At 54.2% G+C, this 21,226-nt stretch overlaps 1 protein-coding gene across 1 annotated transcript in view; it reads right to left on the bottom strand.

Annotated features, from left to right (window-relative positions):
• MEGF11 (multiple EGF like domains 11) overlaps nt 1-21,226 on the bottom strand; it is a 303,278-nt gene that overhangs the window by 42,119 nt on the left and 239,933 nt on the right. Inside the window, exons 12-14 of the mRNA XM_044445070.1 lie at nt 15,490-15,610; nt 14,578-14,741; nt 13,597-13,699 (exon numbers count right to left, since the gene is read on the bottom strand). Of these exons, the coding sequence (XP_044301005.1) occupies nt 13,597-13,699; nt 14,578-14,741; nt 15,490-15,610 (388 nt within the window). The remainder of the gene's footprint in view (nt 1-13,596; nt 13,700-14,577; nt 14,742-15,489; nt 15,611-21,226) is intronic.

Genomic DNA, 21,226 nt, shown 5'->3' with positions numbered 1-21,226 from the left:
CCTTCCTTATGGTCCAGCTTTCACAGCCATAAGGAAGGCTGAGCGCCGAAGGATTGAGGCCTTTGAATTGTGGTGCTGGAGGAGACTCCTGCGAGTCCCTTGGACCGCAAGGTGATCCAACCGGTCAGTCCTAGAGGAGATCAACCCTGACTGCTCCTTAGAAGGCCAGATCCTGAAGATGGAACTCAAATACTTTGGCCACCTAATGAGAAGGAAGGACTCCCTGGAGAAGAGCCTGATGCTGGGAACAGTAGATGGCAAGAGGAGAAGGGGAAGGCAGAGGATGAGGTGGCTGGATGGAGTCACTGATGCGGTGGGTGTAAGGTTTTTTTGGGGGGAGGCTCCAAGGGAGGACAGGAGAGCCTGGAGGAATGTTGTCCATGGGGTTGTGAGGGGTGGGTCATGGCTTTGTGACTGAATAAAACATGTTCTTCCATCACATGCACCCCCCTCTCTCCACACCCCCCCCCCCCCCCAAAAAAAAGCTGGATAAAATCTAGCAAAAATCTTGCTAAAATGGCTCCAGCTGGAAAGCTCGGCAGTTCTTTGTTGCACATATCAAAATCATGAGCAACGTGTCTCATGATTGTGCTATTCTTCCTCTCTTTTGAAAATGGAGAGATGTTCTACGGAGTGGGCAAAAAGATAAAATAATCAGAAGAGAAAACACAGCAAAGCAAATGATGGGATGTCAAGTGACCAGGTGTTGTGTGAGCCAAGTGGGCGAGAGAAGCACGCCGACTCCACACTCATGTGGAAGGACCCCGCTCTCTCCTCCGGGCACTCCAGTCTCAACTCTCTCAAGCCGATGAAAGCCACTAGAAAACGCGAGTGCCTATCCACAGGGAATTAACCATCAATACCACATAGAAAGAAAGATGCTAGGTCTGCACCGTGTCATTTCCACCCCACCAAATTTTCTGCATCGATAAAAACCTCTACCTCCATTTGCCCTTGCTGTTTCACTCCAGCTCTGCTGAACTTCAGCCCCGTCTCTTAATGACACCGGTTGTTGCTGCCCCCAGAGAATACAGCCAGACTTCTCCAAACACAGGAAGAAAGGAAAAGCAAGAAGGTGGGTAGAATAAATGAGAGCCAGAGGCTTCTGCTGGGCTCCTTTCTTCGATCCCTCGACTGTGGCAGGGTCTTTGTTAAGGGGGAATCTTGCTACTGAACTAATTATTTTTCAGAGATGGTAGGACCTGGAGAAATTGCAGGACGGAGCTTCCTTTCCTCTTTTTTTTTTAAGAGGGATCTTTGGGAGATGTTTAGATCAATGTAGCTCTGCAATTCTCTCTCTCTTAGAGCTCCACATTTCTCTTCCCTGCCCCTTAGAACAATTATTCATTACGATCTCAGGACAGTCGCACAGAAATTAGCCGTGGCAGGGCTGATCCGACACTTAAGCACCCTTCCGCTCTCCCATCTTCTCAGCACGATGCGAAGGCCTAAGAGCCACTCATCTGCCGTATCCGAATGGCAATCGAAGGATGGATTCCCGCCCATGGCAGCCCGATGCAGTGGCACATTTGGTGCTGGATGGACGTCAAACACAGAGACGCCAAAATGCTTTCCGCGCTCTGGAAGGCTCCGGGGCTCCAGCTCGTCTCAGCCCGAGCCCTCTCCCAGGTGCATGAACCTTCTGGAGCTGGAGTTCAGGAAAGGACAGACACACCGAATGCATCCCAGCCAATGCTGGTCCGGAAAAGAGGCAGCTGGCGAATCTGGCCCTTGCTGCCTCTGCCACTTGCAGAAAGATGCTTGTCCACATTTGCCTCTTTCGTTTACAAATGCCCACGTTTATTTTCTGAAATCCTATTCCCTCCAACAGCTGATGGTGGGTTGCAGAAGCTGAAATTCAGCATGCGACGTCATGAGAGGACACAAAACTTTCTACAGCTGAAGACTACCATATCGAGCCAAAGCAAAAGCGTATGCCATAAATAACTCTGTGGGGTGCCTGCCAGCTATTTTGGACTACCCTTCCCATCATGCCAGCTGCGAAAGATAGAAGGTGTATTCTAGACCATCAGAAGAGCACCCAACTGGAGAAGACTGCTTCATGGCATCACAAAACTGATGGTTTTGCCTTACTGGGTCAATGTGCCTTATCTGTTTGGAAAGGGTTGGGTTTTCTTCAGGCTGCATATTTCGATATTGATTGGTCTGTGGAGATGGCGCTATCTCTGCACAGTACAACTTTCCAGGCAGAATCCTGCAGGCCTTTCGCAGCACTGCAGCTTCTGTCCCGCTGAACAGTGCTGCTATGCCTGGGAAGCCCGAGCATCCCTGAGGGGGAAGTTGATGAGCCGCAGTGCACTTCCAGGGGCCCAGGAGCATCCCCAAGAGACGGGAGGGGCCGGCCGGCCCTGCCACTCCCCCCCACCAAGGCAGCCCTCTGTAATGGCGGCAGCATGTGTGCGAGGCGGGTCAGGGTCACCACCTCCCGAAGGAGCAGAAGCGGCGCATTGCTCGCACCTGCCCGGGAGGCCCCAGGATCGTGGCAGGCAAGCCCAGGACTGAGCCCACCCAGCGGGGTTCCTCCCGGCACAGCCTCGCCCGTCCCTCCTGCAAAACCGTACCAGGCTCACTCAGCGGCCTGGGAGGCCCTCTGTGTTTGGTAATGACGCGTTTGCTTCGTTTCTGCTGTTCTCCTCCTGAGCAGCAGAAACGAAGCTCAAATCACAAGCACGACAGCTCAACCTGAAACCCGCTCGTTAACAATCACGCAAGCACGCTCTGCTCGCCCGTGTGCCGAGAATACCGTGCCTCCGTTCTGGGCCGGAGAGAAGGAAGCCGAACTCCACGGCAGCTGATTAGCTCCGCATCAGCCCCCTACGAGGAGAGGGGACAGCGTGGGCCACGGGTGGAGGGGAGGGGTGTGGAGGTGGCAGTTCCCAAAGGGGGCCTTGGACACACGAGGGGGCCCTGAGGAATTAATTATGGCCCACAGCACCCTCCCACGCAGGCGGCTGCTTGCTGAGTCTCTGAGCAATTCACAGCTCTGGCCAAGCCTTGCACAATCAGCCTCCCCCGCAGGCTCGGTGCGTGGAGGGGGCGGAAGGTTAATTCTTCCATGTTGTTGCATCCGCGGCAGCCACAGGATCCGAGTTCCATCAGGGCAGAAACAGCACGGCTTCGGCAGCCTTCAGAGGGTGCCCGTGGAGTCCCCGCCGGGGCTCACCCTCTTCCAATTAGGGTCTGACTCAGACTAAAGACAGAGAGGTCCATCCCACCGAGCTCTCGCAGGCAGAAAGAGCAAAAAGTTCAGGACGTTGCAGAGAGAATAAAGGACACTTTCCAAAGAAAAATGAAAAGGGCTGTGTCTCCGCTGCAGGGATTGTGGGAAATCGTGCCTAGTGAATCTGTAGGGCAGCTTGAAGCCCTCCAGATTCCCACAAGCTCCCCCCATCTGTTTTGCAGGTCTAGGCAAGGCGAAGGACATCCTGCTGGATCGCTCTCATGCCTTGACTTTGCTCAGGAGAGTGCTGGACAGATTAAGACAGTGGTCCACAAACTTTTTGAATAGGGGGCCAGCTGAAAGGCTGCGGTGACCGTCGTGGGCCGGTGAGGTGGGGGTGCCGGGGGGGGCAGTGAGGTGCCGTCGGGCGCACGGGGCGGTGGCTCGCTCGCTCGCTCAGAGATCTCCCAGTGAGTCCAAAACCATCTCCGAGCAAGCAAGCCACCGCCTCCCCACCTGCGCGGCAAGCGTGCGTATGGGCGGCGAACAGCGGTGCGGGTCAGACGGATGGCCATGGCGGACCAGATCCGTCCCACGGGCCATGGTCTGAGGACCCCTGGACTAAGAGATGAGGCCCGAGCTGGGACGAAACAAGCAAGGTAAAGGCTGGGGCACAGAGGCACAGAATAGTGGAGCTGGAAGGGGCCAGAAGGCTGTCGGGTCCAGCCCCCGGCTGGTGCAGGACACCAAGTCACTCCATCCCACTCAGGTGGCTGCCCAGTTTCTTCTTGAATGTCTCCAGGGTGGGAGAGCCACCACCTCTCCGGGCAGCTGGTTCCATTGCTGTATTGCTCTGACAGTGAGGAAGCTTTTCCTGCTATCTAGCCTGAATCTGGCTTGTCACCACTTGAGTCGATTATTCCATGTCCTACGCTCTGGAAACAGTGAGAAGACATCTTGACCTTCCTCTTTGTGGCAGCCTTTGAGGTCCTTCTAGAAGGATACCATGCCCCCCTCTCAGTCTTCTCTTCTCAAGGCTGAACATGCCTGGTTCTCTCAATCTCTCCTCGTAGGGCAGTGTTTCCAAGTCCTGGATCATTTCTGTTGCCCTCTGCTGGATCTCTTCGACTTTTTCCTCATCTTTCTCAAATCTTGGTGCCCAGAACTGGACCCAGTATGTCTGGAATGGGGCCTGCTCTCCTGGATGCCTGAAACCCAGACAGAGCTGGCCCAGCTGAGGTTCAACAGGGTGCTGCAAGGGAACTATGCTGGCTCTCTGGGGCCTCCTTAGACCCATGAGGACATCAAGGGACATATATGCCCAGCCTCCCCTTGAGATCGGCGGGAGAGGCCCTTCTCCGGGAACCTTCTGTGAAAGAAATTAGGAGGGTGGGTACTCGGAGGAGGGCTTTCTCAGCGGTGGCGCCTAAGTTATGGAACGCGCTCCCCAGAGAGGTCAGGCGAAGACCTTTTTATTCAAGCGGCATTTTAACTGTTAATATTATTGGATTTTATCTGGCCAGGATGGCTTATTTTATACTGTATTTTTGTATGTTTAATTTAATGTTTATATTTTTGATTTATATTGTAATTATTTTAACTTAGTGTTGTAAGCCACCCCGAGGCTTCGGCGAATGGGGCGGCATAAAAATGTTTTAATAAATAAAATAATAAATAAATAAGGGAGGCCTCTTCCTCAGCTCTCGGGACCAGGTGGCCTTAGACAAGCCATGCAAAGCCTGGGCCAGGGCCCAACCGCAAGATGGCACCCCACCCATGCCATTCATGGACGCCAGCTGGCCCAGAAGCCAAATCCTTCTTGGCATGCAGAGATGGGACGGCGCTCCCCCCAACACCGCCGGGGGCAGCAGGGGGGGTCGCAGTGTGGAGGGCGGGCTGTGGGCAGACAGCCCACTTCTCTCAGGGCCCGGCTGCCTCCTTCCCTCCAGCACCCGAGGCACCCGAGGGCTGGTCCGGGCAACGTGCCGCACTCAGGGGCGCACTCAGGGGCGCTTACATGCTGGCCGTTCTGGTGCAGCATCCCATCAGCCACACACCTGCCCGGGACATCCGCCATCCCTCCCAGGACCGGGCGAGCTGCGTGTGGCAAGTCCACTAAAGCAGGGCAGGGGGGAAGGCCTGCGGAAATGCAGAGGCTGCCGCCCAGACGCACACCGATCACCTGGGTTCTTGGGTTTTTTTAGTCCGTCTGTAGCATGCAGAGAATACAGCTTCGCTGCGTAATTTCACCCTTTTGCACTCTGTAGCCGCAACAGACCACAATGTTTTTAAGCTACAGCACCTTCCCTGTTCTGCCTCTGATTTTAGTCCATTTATTTTAAAAGATTTGCTCTGTTCCTTTTATTCCCTCTGCCATTCTTTGTCCGGAACCTAATTCTCGCCTGCACCCTAAAATGTGGCTTTGGACTCTCTTTAGGGCAAACAAAAAGCAAATTTGACCACGATCAGGTTCTTTTGAGGCACCTCATCAAGTGATTCCAGAGGCTTTAATTAACGAGAGGACATCAGTGGAGGCTTTGATAGCATGGCAAATGCAGATTAAATTTAAAAAAAAAAAGCCTGATATCAGCAGGAGTTATCCTTAAAGGTTCCCTCATCAAAGAGAGAATTTTTAAGCAAAAGGAGGACATTAAAATCTTATCATCTCACTTGAAATTAAGCCAATGAAAAATTAAAGCTGATTTCTAATAGGCTTATGATACATTTAAAGATTTAGAGGGCACTCACTGAAGCCAAAGCACTTAGTGCTCCCATTTCACTGGGAACAGCTGCTTCCCCTTTCAAAAGGGCCACACGGAGGTAGTGGGGCGAGGGGGCGGCCAACCCTGGGGCATCCAGCTCTTCCTGCTTTTTTAAAAGGACGACCGCAAGGATAACCCCAGAAATAAACTATTCATTTGGAAATCTGGGATGCAGTTTCCAAAAGCGTTTAAATGCCAAATCTGGCAAGATTATATGAACAGCCAGCTAGAATATGATGACTTAATGGGAGCTTGGCAAGATTTCCGTCTATTGTCCTATCCATAGCATGGTGGGAAAGGGAAAGAATGAACCAACCAAGAATAAAAGCCTTTTAAAACATATGCATAACACACACTAAAAGGCACTGGAAGACGCTTGCTGGAAAGGATTGCACATTATAGACTCTGGAGAGCAGCCTATAAATTCACTAACAGTGCAATCCTACACACATTTAGAGAGAAAAGAGGCCCATAATTCCCACCACGGCTGCCTATTTTCCTTTGTCATGCACATCGGATCCATTACAGGGCTCCCAGCACCTGCAACCAGACGGTGCTGTGCAGAACCCTTGGACTTTCTCCCGTAGGAATTTTCTGCAGTGAGGAAAAAGACTCAAGTGGTGGCTGGAAAACATGCAAAGGTGAAAAGTGGAGGCAAACGTTGCCTGGATCTGTCCATCAAGAGCCGTGGATGAGGCACGAAAGTCCCGCGTGGAAGTTGCCTTCGAGGTTTCTCAGGCAGTTTACTCAACAGGACTGTTACCATTTTGGACTGGGGGAAATACTGGGCAATAAAACCTATCACAATTCATTCATGGATTCACTAAAGAGACCTGAACATCAGCACATGTTTGTGTAAAAGTATGCAGACAACTCTCCCCTGCTGACTGAGAAGCAAACAGACCAACCTATTCAATCAAACAGCTTCGCGTCTGCCAACTCCAAATGCTGAACACTAACACCAGTTCTGCGATGGTGCATCCGTTGCCGTTTCATGTCGCATGCATCGAAGTGTGAGGCCTGCAGCAGAATGGATTTGAGGCGCGGAGAGGTGATGGGGTAATTCTCTCCATTTGTAAACTGCGATCCGCAGCGGCAATGAAGATGAGTGTGAGTCAGGCCTTGGATTTCCTCCGGCACAACCGCGCCGGTTATTACAGGGTGATGGCAGTGCAAATTGAAAAGGCACTGCGCTGGGAAAGTTTCAGGATGGTGAGATGTGCATTCAGACCAACCGCTGCACTAAAGTGGGCCCCCATTACTGAAAGTCACTCAGGCACTTGCTGCATGCAAGGACGGCACCTCAAGCCAGCCGCCGTAACAGCTGGGGAGGGTGCGTGAGTCAAATTAGCAAAACAACGATGCTACCGAACAATGTGTTTTGCCCCCTACAGCAGATCAAAAGTGGTTTCTTTCTCTTTCCCCCGCATCAACTGCTCACATGCCAGGCTGAAAATACCTCCCAGCTCATCCTTAAAGTGCCTGTTTCACTCAAAATTCAAAGGAGCTTTCCCCTGAGCTTCTTTTAAAGAGACTTATCAGTGCTCCTGAATTAATGTGTCCACAGGAGAGACGAAACACATTCCGTGGGCTTGAGTGACGGCACAGCTGCTGCTCTTGGCTCACGAACGCAGCTCTCCAGCTCGACTTTTCATGCCGCACGTCCAGCCTTACCTGTGACCACTGTGACTTCCTCACAGCATCCACCTCACGGGCTCTCTCTCAGCCACCTCAGGTCTGTTCTGGAAATGGCGAGCATCACCTGGACTACGGCCAGGAAGGTTTATGGGACGGCTCACTTTGCTGCCGTTTTTCATGGCCCTTCCTAGTACTGCTGCTCAGCACACTGGTGCCCCGCCGGGGGAGCAAAAGAGCAGAGGAGGGGCTAGTTGCAATGAAAGGTCCTAGAACTTGGTCGAAGCTCACAGTGTTGCCATAAGCTGCACCAGGAAACTCGGGCGTGGAGGCCGAGGCCTCTCCAAGCGGCTTCTCTGCACTCAGCTGCAGAGATGGAGCAGAATTCTCTTCAGCCCCTAATCTGGAGGTTTGGAGCCAGAGTGCAGACTTCGTTACCCACGGCCAGTTGCACTTCTCGGAGTTTTGCAATGGGGCTCTCAGGCTAAAGGTGCGTGCAAAATGGGATTTTTATGGGATATTTGTTCTATTGTGAGCCGCCCAGAGAGCCTTATGAGCTATGGGGCAGCACGCAAATGTAAGAAATGAGATGAAATGGAAATATCTGCATGTTTGAAGGTGCCCTGCATTAGGAACATCGCGCACAAAAATGCATGTTTTCGGAGAAATACGCATGAAAATGTCGAGGAATTTTTACAACAAGGTTAAAAAATCCTCAGAGGTTAAGGTGCAACTAACTTAACTAGAACATTCTCGAAGTCCAGGACGAACTGAACCCACCGTTGGAAAAAAAGCAAGAAACTGAGCCAGCCAAGCCTTTGAACGAGGTTCGCTGCCTCACTGCCGGGCCTGAGGGGCTTCGGGCAGAGCGCCTTCCTGCCCCGGACGCTGCCCACTGCCGCCGCGGTCTCTCACTCGCTGCCGAGGCAGCTTCTCCGCCGCACCACCCTTTCCCTGCCTGCTTTCTTGCCCGCCAAGGAAGCCAGCCGCACCTGCCGCTGGGCCCATCCGGGCTCTTGGCAGCAGGCCTCCCAGGTGGCCTGCGGCCAACTTGTAAATGGTGCTGACAGGAAGTGGGGAAAGCTGCATGCTGCATCATCAGCGGCCATATACGCTCCTTCCCAGTGGGCGCCATTGTCAAGCAGGCAGCTGAAAGAGCTCCTGCCGCATCTCCAGGAACCGATGGCCAGGCACATCTTTTCCTTTGCAAGCTGACATCCAAGTGGTGGCTTTGCTGAACGAGCGGCAATGACGGTAGCCCAGGTGGCTCACCAAGGCTTAGTTCGTCAGCCCAGCAGGAGTGCGGGAGCTGCAAGCCCAGCCTTGTGCCACAACAGTCAACCAAGACAGGTTCCAGTCTTTGCCTTTGTTTAAAGATCTTGGAGACCTCGGACGCTGGAGAAAACCACGCTCTGTGCAGCGGTCATCCCTGGCTCTGCCTCCCGGTCGCCATGGCCTTGCTCTACAAGCGCTTCCTCAGGGGTTCCTGCCCTCCAAATAAATCCATTTGTATACATATTTATACCTGCCTTTGGTAACTTCATGTGAAGAGGAAATGAAGAGGAACTTGCTGGAGAAGGGTAGCAGTCAGGAGAAGCTGGATCATAAGATGCTTTGCCCCACTGGAATTACTAGAGCTAAGGAACCAGTTTTATCCACTGGCAGATGAGATGGCAGGGCAGCCAGCAGAGTGAGAATTACAAGACAACCTCGCCACAGAGAGCAAGAGCAGGTCATTGACCAAGAAGAAGAGAAGCGTCGTCCTTCTGGGAGAGCCCCTGCTCCTAGGATTGGAACCCACGTGTTGGGATGTCCTATGGACACACCAAGGATGTCATCGCCCTGGAGCTCAAATTAGAGGTGTGACCAAAAGACTGCCAAAGCTCATAAGGCCACCTGACACCCATCCCCTTCTTCCAATCCACGTGGGAACCAATGATACCGCTGGATGGAACGCAAAGAAATCACATCAGATTATGACGCTCTGGGAAGGGAGCTCAGGAACTTCGGCACCCAGATAGTTCTCTCATCCCTCCTGCCAGCGCTTGGAAGAGGAATAGAAGGGGAAAGAAAAATGCTCCGGGTGAATGACTGGCTACGAAGGAGGTGCCAAGATGAGAGATTCCGATTCTGGGGTGGCAGACTAGGCCAGGGATGGGTTGCACCTCACCAGCGCGGGCAAGGAAGTGCTTGGCTACAGCATGAAGAATGTAATCTGGAGGGCTTTGGACTGAATCCTGCTCTGGGAAGAGATGCAGGCTCGGAGGCAGCAGTGGACAAAGGCTCGTGCTCCCCGAGAGAGAAAAGAGCTGCAGCAGCGCCCAAAGCAGGCCTCACAATGATGTGGGAAAGCCATAAAGCACATGGGCTTTGGTGTCTGTACATTAATGCCCAGAGTACGGGAAACAAGCAGAAGGACTCTGAACTCAAACCACCAAGGCAAATGCGACTTTAGGCATTACTGAAACTGGATGGGATGATTCCCATGGTTGGAATATAGTGATTGAAGGGCGTAACTTGTTCAAAAAGAACAGAAGAAATAGGAAGGGAGAAGAAGTGGCATTATATGTTAGACATGCTTACTCCTGCACAGAATGACCTCAGGGGAGCATCTGGGTCAAAATAAATGTGTCCAGGAATAAAAGGAACATGAAAATCAATGCATCTACTCCCAGTCACCCAATCAAGGAGAAAATGATTCCATTGTAATTAATGAGGATTAAATTGTTGTAAACCCGCAGGAGACGCTTGTATAGGGCTGGGCATGGGCTGAGGCACTGCTGGAGCCCTTGTCCTGGAAAGTGAGCTAGCGCTGTGGACCTTCTCTTGTGCTGTGTCTTGCCGAGCCCCCGGAAGTGCAAGGCACGAAGCCTGGGAGAGCAGCAGCCCGTCCCACGCCGGGTCCAGCGGCACGAAGAAAGGCTGTCGCACATGGTGCGGAAGGGGGCACAGCTTGGGCATGTGGGGGCCCCGATTCTTAGCAGGTGCCATGCAAGCCCGGGGCATGCTCCCCAGGGGCCTGGATGCGCAGTCCAGGGAGCCAAGCCCAGGGAGTCCGAAGGCTTCGCGAGCCCAAGCCGGGGTCCGCACAGACCCCTCCACTGGGATACCTGCCCAAGGACCAGGGGAAGGAGGAGGCAAAGACCCCCCAGTGCAGCTCTCGGGAACATCACAGGTTCTTGCTGGGGTGGGTTGCCATGTCACGCAAACTCGCTCATGGTCTCCATACCCCTGGATCAGACTTAAGGCGTGCGAGGGCAAGCCATGCTTTGAAAAGACAGGCTGCGGGGCAGTGCACACCTGCTATTTTAAATATGGCTGCTAAGGGATGGGGAGCTTTACTTCTGCAGCCATCCCAAACACTCCCGCGTGAGAACCCACCTGTGCTATACAGAGAAAGCTTATCAGTTCTTTGGCGCAGGTATTTACCTTCTTAGAATGGACTGTGACCCAGCACAAATGAGACATTCAAATTTCTTGTAGAAAGGAAAGGCACAGAAAGGAAAGGACAGCATTCAAGAGCTATGCGCAAACCCATCCTAATTTTATACACTTTTTTCCTTCCAGCTTTTCCTGTCTTCTTGATTAATATTAAATCTATGGGAGGAGGTTCAAATGCGTACCATCTTGAGACATTCCTTCCTTCCTTGGTTTCAAGTACAGTTGTTTCCTTGATCTTTTGCACAGAAACTGACATCAGTGCAAGTCCCACGTGTGTGAATGAACACACGGAATAACCTTTGTCGACCATCGGGAGCAGAGAGTCTTTTGACTTGCCCCAGCCCTGTGGGCTGGCAGAGCAAAAGTCCTCAGAAGTTCCTGAACTTTCTGATCTTTTCTAGGTCATGTCTAATTAGTGCAAAATTCAGGACAGCGTCTCTCCTCCCCATCCACGCAACACGTTTTGATCCTCAATTATTTATAGCGGCATGCGTTACAAAACGGACAATATGGCGCAGTCCACCAGCATGACAACCTGATGCTCGATCTTTGTAACATGAAGCCGCAAATACTGGGAGGTGTCTTCTTTCGTTACAAGCTCCGCAGACGGAAAGCAAAGGCCGGCTGTGCTAAAAGCACGTGCTGCGGGGCGGGGGGGGGGGGTTCGTATGTCCCAGGGCGATTCTAACCCTGCTGTTGTCTCAGGGCCTTGCCTCCTCCTCTTCGCCTCCATTTGTACCTTCACAGCACTTCTTCCTCCTGTGTGCTCACCAGAATATCGATTAATTAGTGCTGAAAAGCTGGAAGAGTATCTCACGGGCTTTGGATGGGCACGGACCTCCTGCCAAGTACACACATCGCAGGGGCCAACCATATCCTCAGAAACACCGCCCCATTTCACAGTGCAAGAGAAGTGTTTGAATGCTTCCATATATGGGAAAAAGGCCCCGCATGTAGAACGCTAGCACGTCAGGGATAGGAAAGGCCAACGGCACCTGCTAACTCTCTACATGCAAGAATATTTTTAATAATGCTTCAGTGCATGTTCAGCTGCAAACATTTCACGGCTTAAGGGCCGATGTGATATGGGCTCGCGCCTGTGGGGTGCTATTTCGCATGGCGTACAGCATGGGATCCAGAAAAGCCCCACATCCCGGAGGCCTTCCGATGGAGCCCTGGGGCCCATTTGCAGACAGCGATGCTGCAAGAGGTTGCTCTGCATCCGCGCCTCACACCCGGGCCGCGATTCTCTGGCTACAAGGGGCCAGGTGAGCATCTGGCGCGGCGGGGGAGCTGCCGGGATGGCTCATCAAAGGATGGCTGCCAGTGCGTGGAAAGGCAGCCTGCCAAGGCCCATCCGAAACCGCTGTGGAAGTGTCTGGTCTCTAAGCAACGCAATTCCCTCCATCCCCCCCCTCCCCTCCCCTCCCAACTGTTTTCTTCCTTCCATGCTGCTTAAGCATAGAAAGTTGCCTTTTGATTGCGGAATACTTCACACGACTTCCTCCGCAACCCCGCTGCTTCTGCGGGAGGGCCCGCCGCAGCGCCGATGACGCGGCTCCGTGGGGAGGCGGCAGAGGAAGAAGTTGTCCGGGGCCAGTAATTAAGACCCCGTGACCCAAAACCTGGAATGCGACAGTGCCTTTCGACGCGGGTTCTGATCGCTCCCTACCCTGAGCTTTGAGTAAACTGCCAAATCCCCCCGGAAACCCGCGGCGACTGCGTCACCGCTGCCACGGCCGTCCCTCCGATCGCAGCGGTGGCCTCGAACCGGCGGCACTCAAAATAATGCCGCAAGCGGCAGGCACTGCCGGCACTTTGAAGGGAACAGGTCTGCCGTGCGCAAGCATCGTCCTCCAGGCACAATCCTAGCGAGGCGATGTCGGTTTGCCTCTCCGGCACCGCTCTCCTTCTGCAAAGGGCCTGGCAGCGCACGGCCGGACTTCTCTGCGTATGCATCTGACAATTCAAAGCAAGAGGGCAAGAACTCGGCAGGGGGCTGAACTTCGGCTCCAGAGTTCCTGGTTGCTGCCACAAGCCAGAACTATTCCACAGCCGCTCAGCAAACAGAACTTGAGTCCTGCACAGAGAAACCTGCCCAAATCGCAAGAAATGCAAGTGCAGTTCCAGAGGGAGGAAGCTCTTCCCCAAGACAGGACAATCCATGGTTGGGCGTGGAACGGACCGCACGCACCACCCAGGCATGCTCAGTTGCACTCGGGCTTCCAAGACTTTGGAGGGTGATCTTGCCCCCCCCCCCCCAAAGGACCATGTCACGCAGGAGCCAACTTCCTGCAGAGGCTGAGAGGTGCAGGAGCCGCGCTGGTGCCCTGCGCTGGTGCCCCATGCCTGGTGCCCCACGCTCTGCTCAAATCGCAGCAGGAATGCAGCTTGTGTCTCTGGAGCTTGAGTCCCATGCCCTCCCCTGCCCAAGAGCCGATTTCTCCCAGGAGGGCCCTCTGGGGATACACGGGATGAAGGCAGCGCCCCAAGTCTCATTGACTTGGATGGGATAAAGGGGTTTAAGTGGAAAGACACCTCTTGAAGCAGCGGCAGGTGGGGTCACACGGCTTTTACCTGTCCAGCCCGCGAGGCAGCAGCAGTGGCCGGTGACGGGGTCGCATCCGTCCGCGTGGCTGCAGTCACAGCGCTCGCTGCAGTTCAGGCCGTACGTTCCATCCTTCCGCGAAGAGAAAACACGAGAGGGGCAGGAGGGCCTCTTGCTAGGGTCGAAACCCCACGACACCCATTCCCGTTCGTGGCTGCCCCCTCCCCCATTCTTCCTTTAAAACAGGGATTACGTCAGCCATGGCGGGACCCGATCCCCGGATTTTTTTCACCAGGAGGGGCAAAGCCCTTTCAGCCCAAGGGCCTGATGCAACTTCGGAGCTGGCTGGAGTGGGAGGAAGAGGGGCCCAGGCAGAAACACCCCCACCCTCCCAGCCAGCCGGCCGGCCAGCACACCACCGCTTACAGTGTTGACTACCAGCAACTTCATCTTAGCAGAGACGTTCCAGCTTTTGGAATAGGGGAAGAAGCTGCACAGACGTCCCGAGCCACCAAACCATGGATGCATGGGGGAAAGCTGTGGGGCCAGGCCAAGGGGACAAGCCACCTGCGAAGGCCGGATTGGGCACGCGGGCCCTCGCATTCCACACCTCCGCTGTACAAGCAGCAGGGCTAGCTTACGGAACTCACTGCCACAAGGTGCAGTGAGGGAAATGGCTTTGAATCCAGGGAGGGCTACGGCTGACTATCTAACAGAGCATCTCAGGGCTAGGGCTAGGGACAGGGGCCGAGCTCATTCGCTCTCCTGGCCACTGGACTGGCTGCAGCTAGAAGACGAGGGCCCACCCCTTGGGGCCTGGTGCCTGCTGTCCACAGAAGGTGGAGGGACCCCGGCTGGAAGGGTGTGGGGGTAGCACACCATCGGCTCTGGTCTTGGCGGTCTTGTAAGTCCACATACTAGCCTTTTCACCTCTGAGTTTAACCAGCCTGGGCCTCTGCCCCCCCGCTCCCCCCCCCCCCGTGCTGCTTCAGGACTGGAGCAAGACTCACGGGGCAGGGCTGGTCGCAGAAATCCCCTTGCCACCCAGGAGAGCAAAGGCAGGATCCGTCCTCGGGGCTGCAGGCCGCTCCGTTGGCGCAGAAGCACGTCTGGTTGCAGTCCAGCCCCCAGGTGCCGCTGGGGCATGGGAGAGAGCAATCCACCCCCTGCCACCCTGGAACGAGACAGAGCGAGCGACAGATGCACCAGCGGCCGCCCGGTTTGCATCCCTTACGATCTCTCTTTGAAAGGGGACGCTGTGGTATCACAGACAAATCGAGCGCCTATCTGGATTTCTCGGGGTGCATCAAATGGGTGAACAGAGAAGCAAACGGGGGGAAACTGCCCTTTGGGGAGGCCGTGTTGACCCTCCCTCTCACAATCGCAATGGCTTGACTGGGCACGTCGCACGCAAACAAGTGAAGCGGCCCTCGACTCCGGCTAAGGCAACCATTCGCTTTACCTCCAAGTGAACACTCGCAGGCCAGCCCCCTCCGCTGACGGGCATCAGGTCCGAGGCCTTACCTAGGAACTGCTCCACACCTCACGATGCACCTGCAGGCGTCCGCACGACCGGCCTCGTCTCCGCGTGATCAGAGGCCGCGCGAGCCTGACACGCGCGGCACCCGGGCACGGAGTGGAAGCGGCTCTGCACTCTTTGCCGCGCGGTGGCACGGTCTCGTGTGAAAGCCACGGGCCAAGGCCGCCGCCTTCCAGAAATACAAGCCTGGCAGGAGTGCGCCGGCATGATTTGCTCCCTGGAAATCGCAAACCACATCGATCTTGAAGGACGGCCCCAAGGCCACCCGAGGACACAGCAAGGTACGGGACACTCGCAACACACGTCGCTCTGGACATCCCGCCTCCTCCACAGCCTGGAGCCACTGAGCGAGAAAGCGCGATTTATGCAGGGCCGCCGTTACCTTCTCTGCAGAAGCAGGAGCCGTCCACTGGGGAACACGCGCCGTCATTCTTGCAGTCGCAAACCGACGAGCAGTTGGCACCGTAGGTCCCGGCCGGGCAAGTGATGGAACAGTCGTTCCCCTGGAAAATAAAGCGAAAGCCAATCGCTCTTGCCAAGGGAGAGACGGATCCCGGGGAACCCTCGCCTGCCCAGGAGAGACGTGCTTTTGCACTGGAAATATTTGCAGAGCGTGGGACCGCTTTGCAAGGCCGAAGGGGGGAGGGCTGCTTTGGCATCCCAAGGGCCACTTCTGCTCCAGAACAAACTAAAAACAACATTGGCTGTCGGAATTGCTAGCATTTAAAACTTTCCGTGCCCGTTTACCCAAAGCATTTATGCATGAGCTGCTCCAAGTGAAGTACAATCAAGCGAGTCACAAATTAAAACCCAAAGAAAACAAACAGAAGTCCATAAAAACAAGAATTTAAAACAACGCCGAACTATTTACAATTGAATAAAGTAAACGTTACAGGAGATATGATTCTGCCACTGAAAAGCCATTTGCCGCCCTCCCTGTAGCGTCCTCCGGAGCGTGACACTCTACGGCACATCCCCCCCACCAGCCGGTGTGAGTCCAGGGAGGGCCAACGCGGTGCAGATGCTTGCACCCGGCATGTGGGAGGACCCTGGGCAGGTGTGGTGGGGGAGGCACCCGGCGCCCTGCTCTGTCGGACACCCATGGAGGCCCTTTCACTGCAGCTAATCCCGGGGGCAAAGCTGTCCGGCCCGGGAGCGCTCCTGCGAACAAGAATGATGGGCCGAACGCCGAACGGGAAGCGTGCGCCTCCCTGCGCCAGGGAAGCAGGGCTGCGGGAGAGGTTCACCAAGCCAGGCTTGGGAACAGACCTAAGGGACTTGTTAAGTAAAGACAGGTTCAAACTGGAGGGTAGCGTGTCCCCGACTCTCCCCAACCTTGGTTTTGATGGCAGGGAGGAAGGACCTGGATCTGCCGGTACCCAAAGCCACACGCTCTGCATCAGCCCGTCTGGGCCCTTCCAGCCCTTTCTTCACAGCGCCCACTGGAGTGAAGTCACCATGAGCAACAGGTGTGGGTACGACACACGCTAGTGGCAAAGTCTGAGGGCGGAGAGAGGGAGGCTGCTGGAGATAAACGAGTAATTTTCCAGTTTGGGGAATTACTTGGGATAACTTTGGGTAATTTCTGAGCTAATGGGAAGGAGACTCTAGGAATGGGCCCATCCACCCACGTTGCTTTCACCCACATTTAAGTGGTTCGGATGTCAAACTCTTTCTGTCCAGACTAAGAAGACTTGGAGCATTTTGGTAAATGAACAGAAATAAAACTCCCCAGTCCTGCTTTCCCACACTTGCTAGGCAAGCCACACTCCACGCGCTGTATTTAAGGATGCTCCAGGTCACGGTGACCTGGTGCAGCTGCTGGCCGGATTTCCTGAACTGCCCCCCACGGGTTACTCGAGGGCAAGTGCCCACCTTGGACAAAGCACGCCACCCACATGGGACAACACAGCCAGATGCTTTGCTGTGCGTCTTCGGGGAAATCCAGCCGGCACACACAGCACGCCTCAACTGCCATGATCTTGTAGACCAGGTCGAAGACAAACACGAAAATCCATGTGCTATTTCCCGCTTTCCATGGAATGAACTAATCACAAGGGAAGCAGCCAAGAAACACCATTGCAAAGTGCAATGGATTTGGGTCTTTCGTTACAGCTCCCTTTGGGTTTTCTGCAACGTCTGAAATGTCTTCTCCATAATCTCAGAGGCTGTAGGATTCAAACGGCAAATGCTGGGATTCTCAACCACCTGAGGAAGCATCTGTGAGGTGGAGAGCAAGTGGGTGGACCGAACACGGCCTGTTTCTGGCTCAGATGGTGCCCTTCCACACGGTTTCCATTGCTCCCTGAAATTATGGTATTGCAACAATTATTTTGGATTGGTGTAAAAGGAGAACAGGGACAAACTCCTGGCAGCTGTTCAGTGCAAGACAGGAAAGGTAGAACAGTCTCTCTGAACAGCTGTTTACTCATTAAGAAAAACATCACGAGCAAACACTAATCACAAAAGACGACAAGGGCTTACGGTCATGTGGAGCTCGGTCCTGACCGAGGCGAGCGAGCAAGCAAATAAATAGATAAATTCAAGGCTCCAAAGTGAGATTTCAAAATCCTGGAAAAATCTGCTGGGCAGAAATCATTATGGACTGTGCAGGGCGCAGCTTCAAGACACAGACAAGGCCCAGCAAGTTACCATAACCGAAAGGAGGGAGTGGGTTAGGGAGCTGGGACTGGGACACGCATTCTTCGCAGAAGTGCAGAACAGCCGTGTGATTGCATGGCCCCCGTTCCCAAGACATGGAGGGCTGTCCTGGCCACGAAAATGGGCGTACGCAACTGGGAGGGACGAGGGACACGGCCAGTGGCTGTGCAGGCGGAGGGTAAGGCGGAGAAAAGGCATCAAGGAAAGAAATCTTCTTGGATGACATCATCATCATCATCATCATCATCATCATCCTCTCACTGTATTGCTATACACTACCAATTCTGCACAGTGCAGTACAATTTGTATACAGACAGCGTCAGCTCTGGGCGGTTCGCAACATTTTAAGTCACCCGTCCAGATTCCAACCAGGATGGATTCTGCTTCACTTCTGAGATCAGGCAGGATCAGGCCCTTCAGGCTATATGGAAGTTTCAGTCACACTCAAGGCCATTACCGGCACTGACGGGGGGCAGATTTCAGGCTGTCGGGGTTCGTTCCACCTGCCGCAGCGACTAACAGCCGCCCCGCCCTGGACAAGGGCTTGTCGTGGCCACAAATGCGAGCTGCCGGAGGTTGTTTAAAAGACGTTCCAAATTGACTCACTTTCATGGGTCCTTTCATATACATTGTTGGCACGATTTAACTACAAGTACCATCCAGAGATGGGCATGGGAGTGCAGAGCTTTGAAAGAAAAAAAAAAAACATGAGCTATGGACACTTGCTTCTGCCATTGCAAAGAGCTCATTCTTTCTTCTTAGTTGCAAAGCCAGAGAGAGAGAGAGAGAGAGAGAGAGAGAGAGAGGTGGAAAGGAACTGATCCAAATTTCTGAACACCATGGGGATGAGCAGGGCCTCCTCTATCACCCCTCAATGCCGAAAAGCGTGTGGAGCTGTTCCCATTATACAGCCTCTGAATACTGAGGACAATGCTTTGCGCCTGCTTTCCCCACTGCCCCCCACCAATATGGGCAGGGAGAATTTGTTCGAAGGAAAAAAGCAAGTGGAAAAGGTTAGACAGCTCTTTCCCCACGCTACTGCCATCTCTTCCTGATCGCACTTCCCTTAAAATACGCACACACTGGGAAATCCAGCGATGGATCTCTGGTGTAACATGCCGTTGTCTCAAAGAGTCTGTCTGTATATCATCTTCCTCCCAAACCGCCTCAGTGTGGATTTTAATCAGCAGAGTTAGCACAGATATGGGCTCAAACTGTCTGGGGCATCAGCACACAAGGAACGGAACAGCAATTTTCAGCTGTAAGTCAGTCGACGTCACAAAACGAAGCTCAAGCGATCGGCTGCGTCCTACTCTAACTTACAAAGGTGCCCATTTCTTAGAGAGGCTGACAACTTTTACTACTCCGGTGGGACCCCCTCTCTGCCAGCAGCTGGGACAAATGATATCCTCTTGGCCCCGCCGCCAGCCAAGGTCTCGCAGCCTTTTTTCGGAACCCGAGTGGCCGTACCCACGCATCTCTCGCACACCGTCTGCCCCACAGTCGCACACCAGTCTCAGCCCACACCTCTGCGCTCGTGTGGGAAGCGGAAAGCCATGCATGCATAATCAGGATGCTCAGTGATGTGGTGCGACTCGCGCAGGGCAGGGGACGCCCGTGGTGGTGCTGGCAGGCCTGGCACAGGCCCGGCCCGCTCCGAGAAGCTGGAGAGCCACCGGTGGGATGCTGGGTTCTCCCTAGGCAACCCCGAACAGGGGCAGCTGCTCCGTTCGGAGATGTGGACGGAGGGGGATGCTTTGCTGCGGTCACAGCTGCGGATCACTTGCCCCCACGAGGCCACAAAAAGAAGGATGCAGCTACATGCCCCCCCCCCCCGCTTTCCTTTGGCTGCGGCTGGGGAAAGATGTTGGGAGGAAAAGCAGTCGCGTCCACTGGGCACTCAGCAGACACGTGTGAACGTGCCCCTCTGGCCACAGTGTCACAGGGTCACGTGCACAGAGGTGCATTCGCTGGAGAGCTTGCTGACGCTGGGCGCTTCTGTTCGGCAGGAAAAGCAGTTCCGGGGGCTCGCTCTTGTGCCTACTTCCTGCCCCTCGCCTTCCTCTCGGGCAGGGGCCCACATGGGCAGTTTCTGATTCAAGGCGCCCTCTGGGATGGGGCTGTCCCGGCCAGCGCCGGCTCAAGCCCAGGGATCGCGCGGGTAGCAGCACCAGGAGCCCCGGAGGGCCGGCAGCTCTGGCTGGGCAGGCGCGGGACAAGCGGCTGGCCCTTCCCGCCCGGTGGGATGGACACCCACCCTCAACCTAGATCAGCAGGCAAACCAGGGCCTCCTTCTGGCAATGCCAGGATGGCCACCCGACCCAGAACCATGTTTCTTTGTGGTGCAAACATGCACACGATTGCTACTATTTGTCATTTCTCTACCGCCCGTGGCCGAGGCCCTCTGGACAGTTTACGGCAAAATACACCAAGATTCTGTCCATACGCCTAGGATGCCACTGGCGTCGATCAGCTTGCCAGGCACCCCCGTTCAGCGGCCACGGGCAAAAGGTCTGCGCGACGTAGCAGCGAGTAAGTCCTGCCGAACGCAGTGGAACTTACTTCTGTGTAACCACACGCAGGATCGTGCTGCTCGCTCCACAGCAGGAAATGAGCAGTGCAAATCAACGGCACAGGCTCCAGGAGATTATTAATCCTAAATGCAAGAATCATTAACATTTTAACCTCAATTTGGGGAGCACGGCTTACGGAATTAAATGCATTTGGGCACTCTTACACAAATAACAGACACACATACAACCTTCCCACCTCTGACAGCAATAATCGTCTGCTACCTTCTCTGCCATTGGTTAGCGAGCCCTACCCTCCATTAGACGGGCATCGAGGGTGGCTGCAGCTTCTCTCTCACGACATGGTGTCTTAGATTTCTGTCCCATTTACTAAAAATTAATCAACGGCTGCATTCTGCATGGTAATCATTCTCTGCCCCTCCCGCTCCGCACTTCTTTCTGGGTAGCTCAGCAACTTAATCAGTGTGGCACAGCCTAGTGAATAGGCTGAGCTTGGAGACTGAATGAAATGGGAAGTGATAGTTAATTCAATTCAAAATGTATGACCCTGGAAAAAAATGCTAAGGAATTTTGCCATAAATAGATAGATACTTAATGTCTCTCTTTGCCGCAGCTGAGGATTCCCATATGGTCCGGCTGGAGATTCAATGGCGCTTAATTGTTTGCTCTGGGATTTCATCCCCCCCTCCCCGCACGCTGCTATTCATCCGGACGGAGAATCACGGCAGGGAGCAGCCGTCCCCACTGCAGTGGTGCTTACAGCTTCCCGTGGCTGGATACCGGCCTCGCGAGAGGCCAGCTGCGCCCGCTGCTACTCATTCTCCCCTTGGCTGAGTTTGGCCAAAAGCAAGGAGCCAGGAGGCCTGATCCTGTCTCTCCCAAGCCACAGCATGTTTTTGTCCTTCAGATTCAAAGGATACACGCACC

The sequence above is a fragment of the Varanus komodoensis genome, unplaced genomic scaffold, assembly GCF_004798865.1.
Source record: "Varanus komodoensis strain SLA01 unplaced genomic scaffold, ASM479886v1 scaffold46_3, whole genome shotgun sequence".
Lineage (NCBI taxonomy): Eukaryota > Metazoa > Chordata > Lepidosauria > Squamata > Varanidae > Varanus > Varanus komodoensis.
The sequence above is the reverse complement of the archived record's forward strand: the minus strand, read 5'-3'. Positions and strand labels throughout refer to the sequence as shown.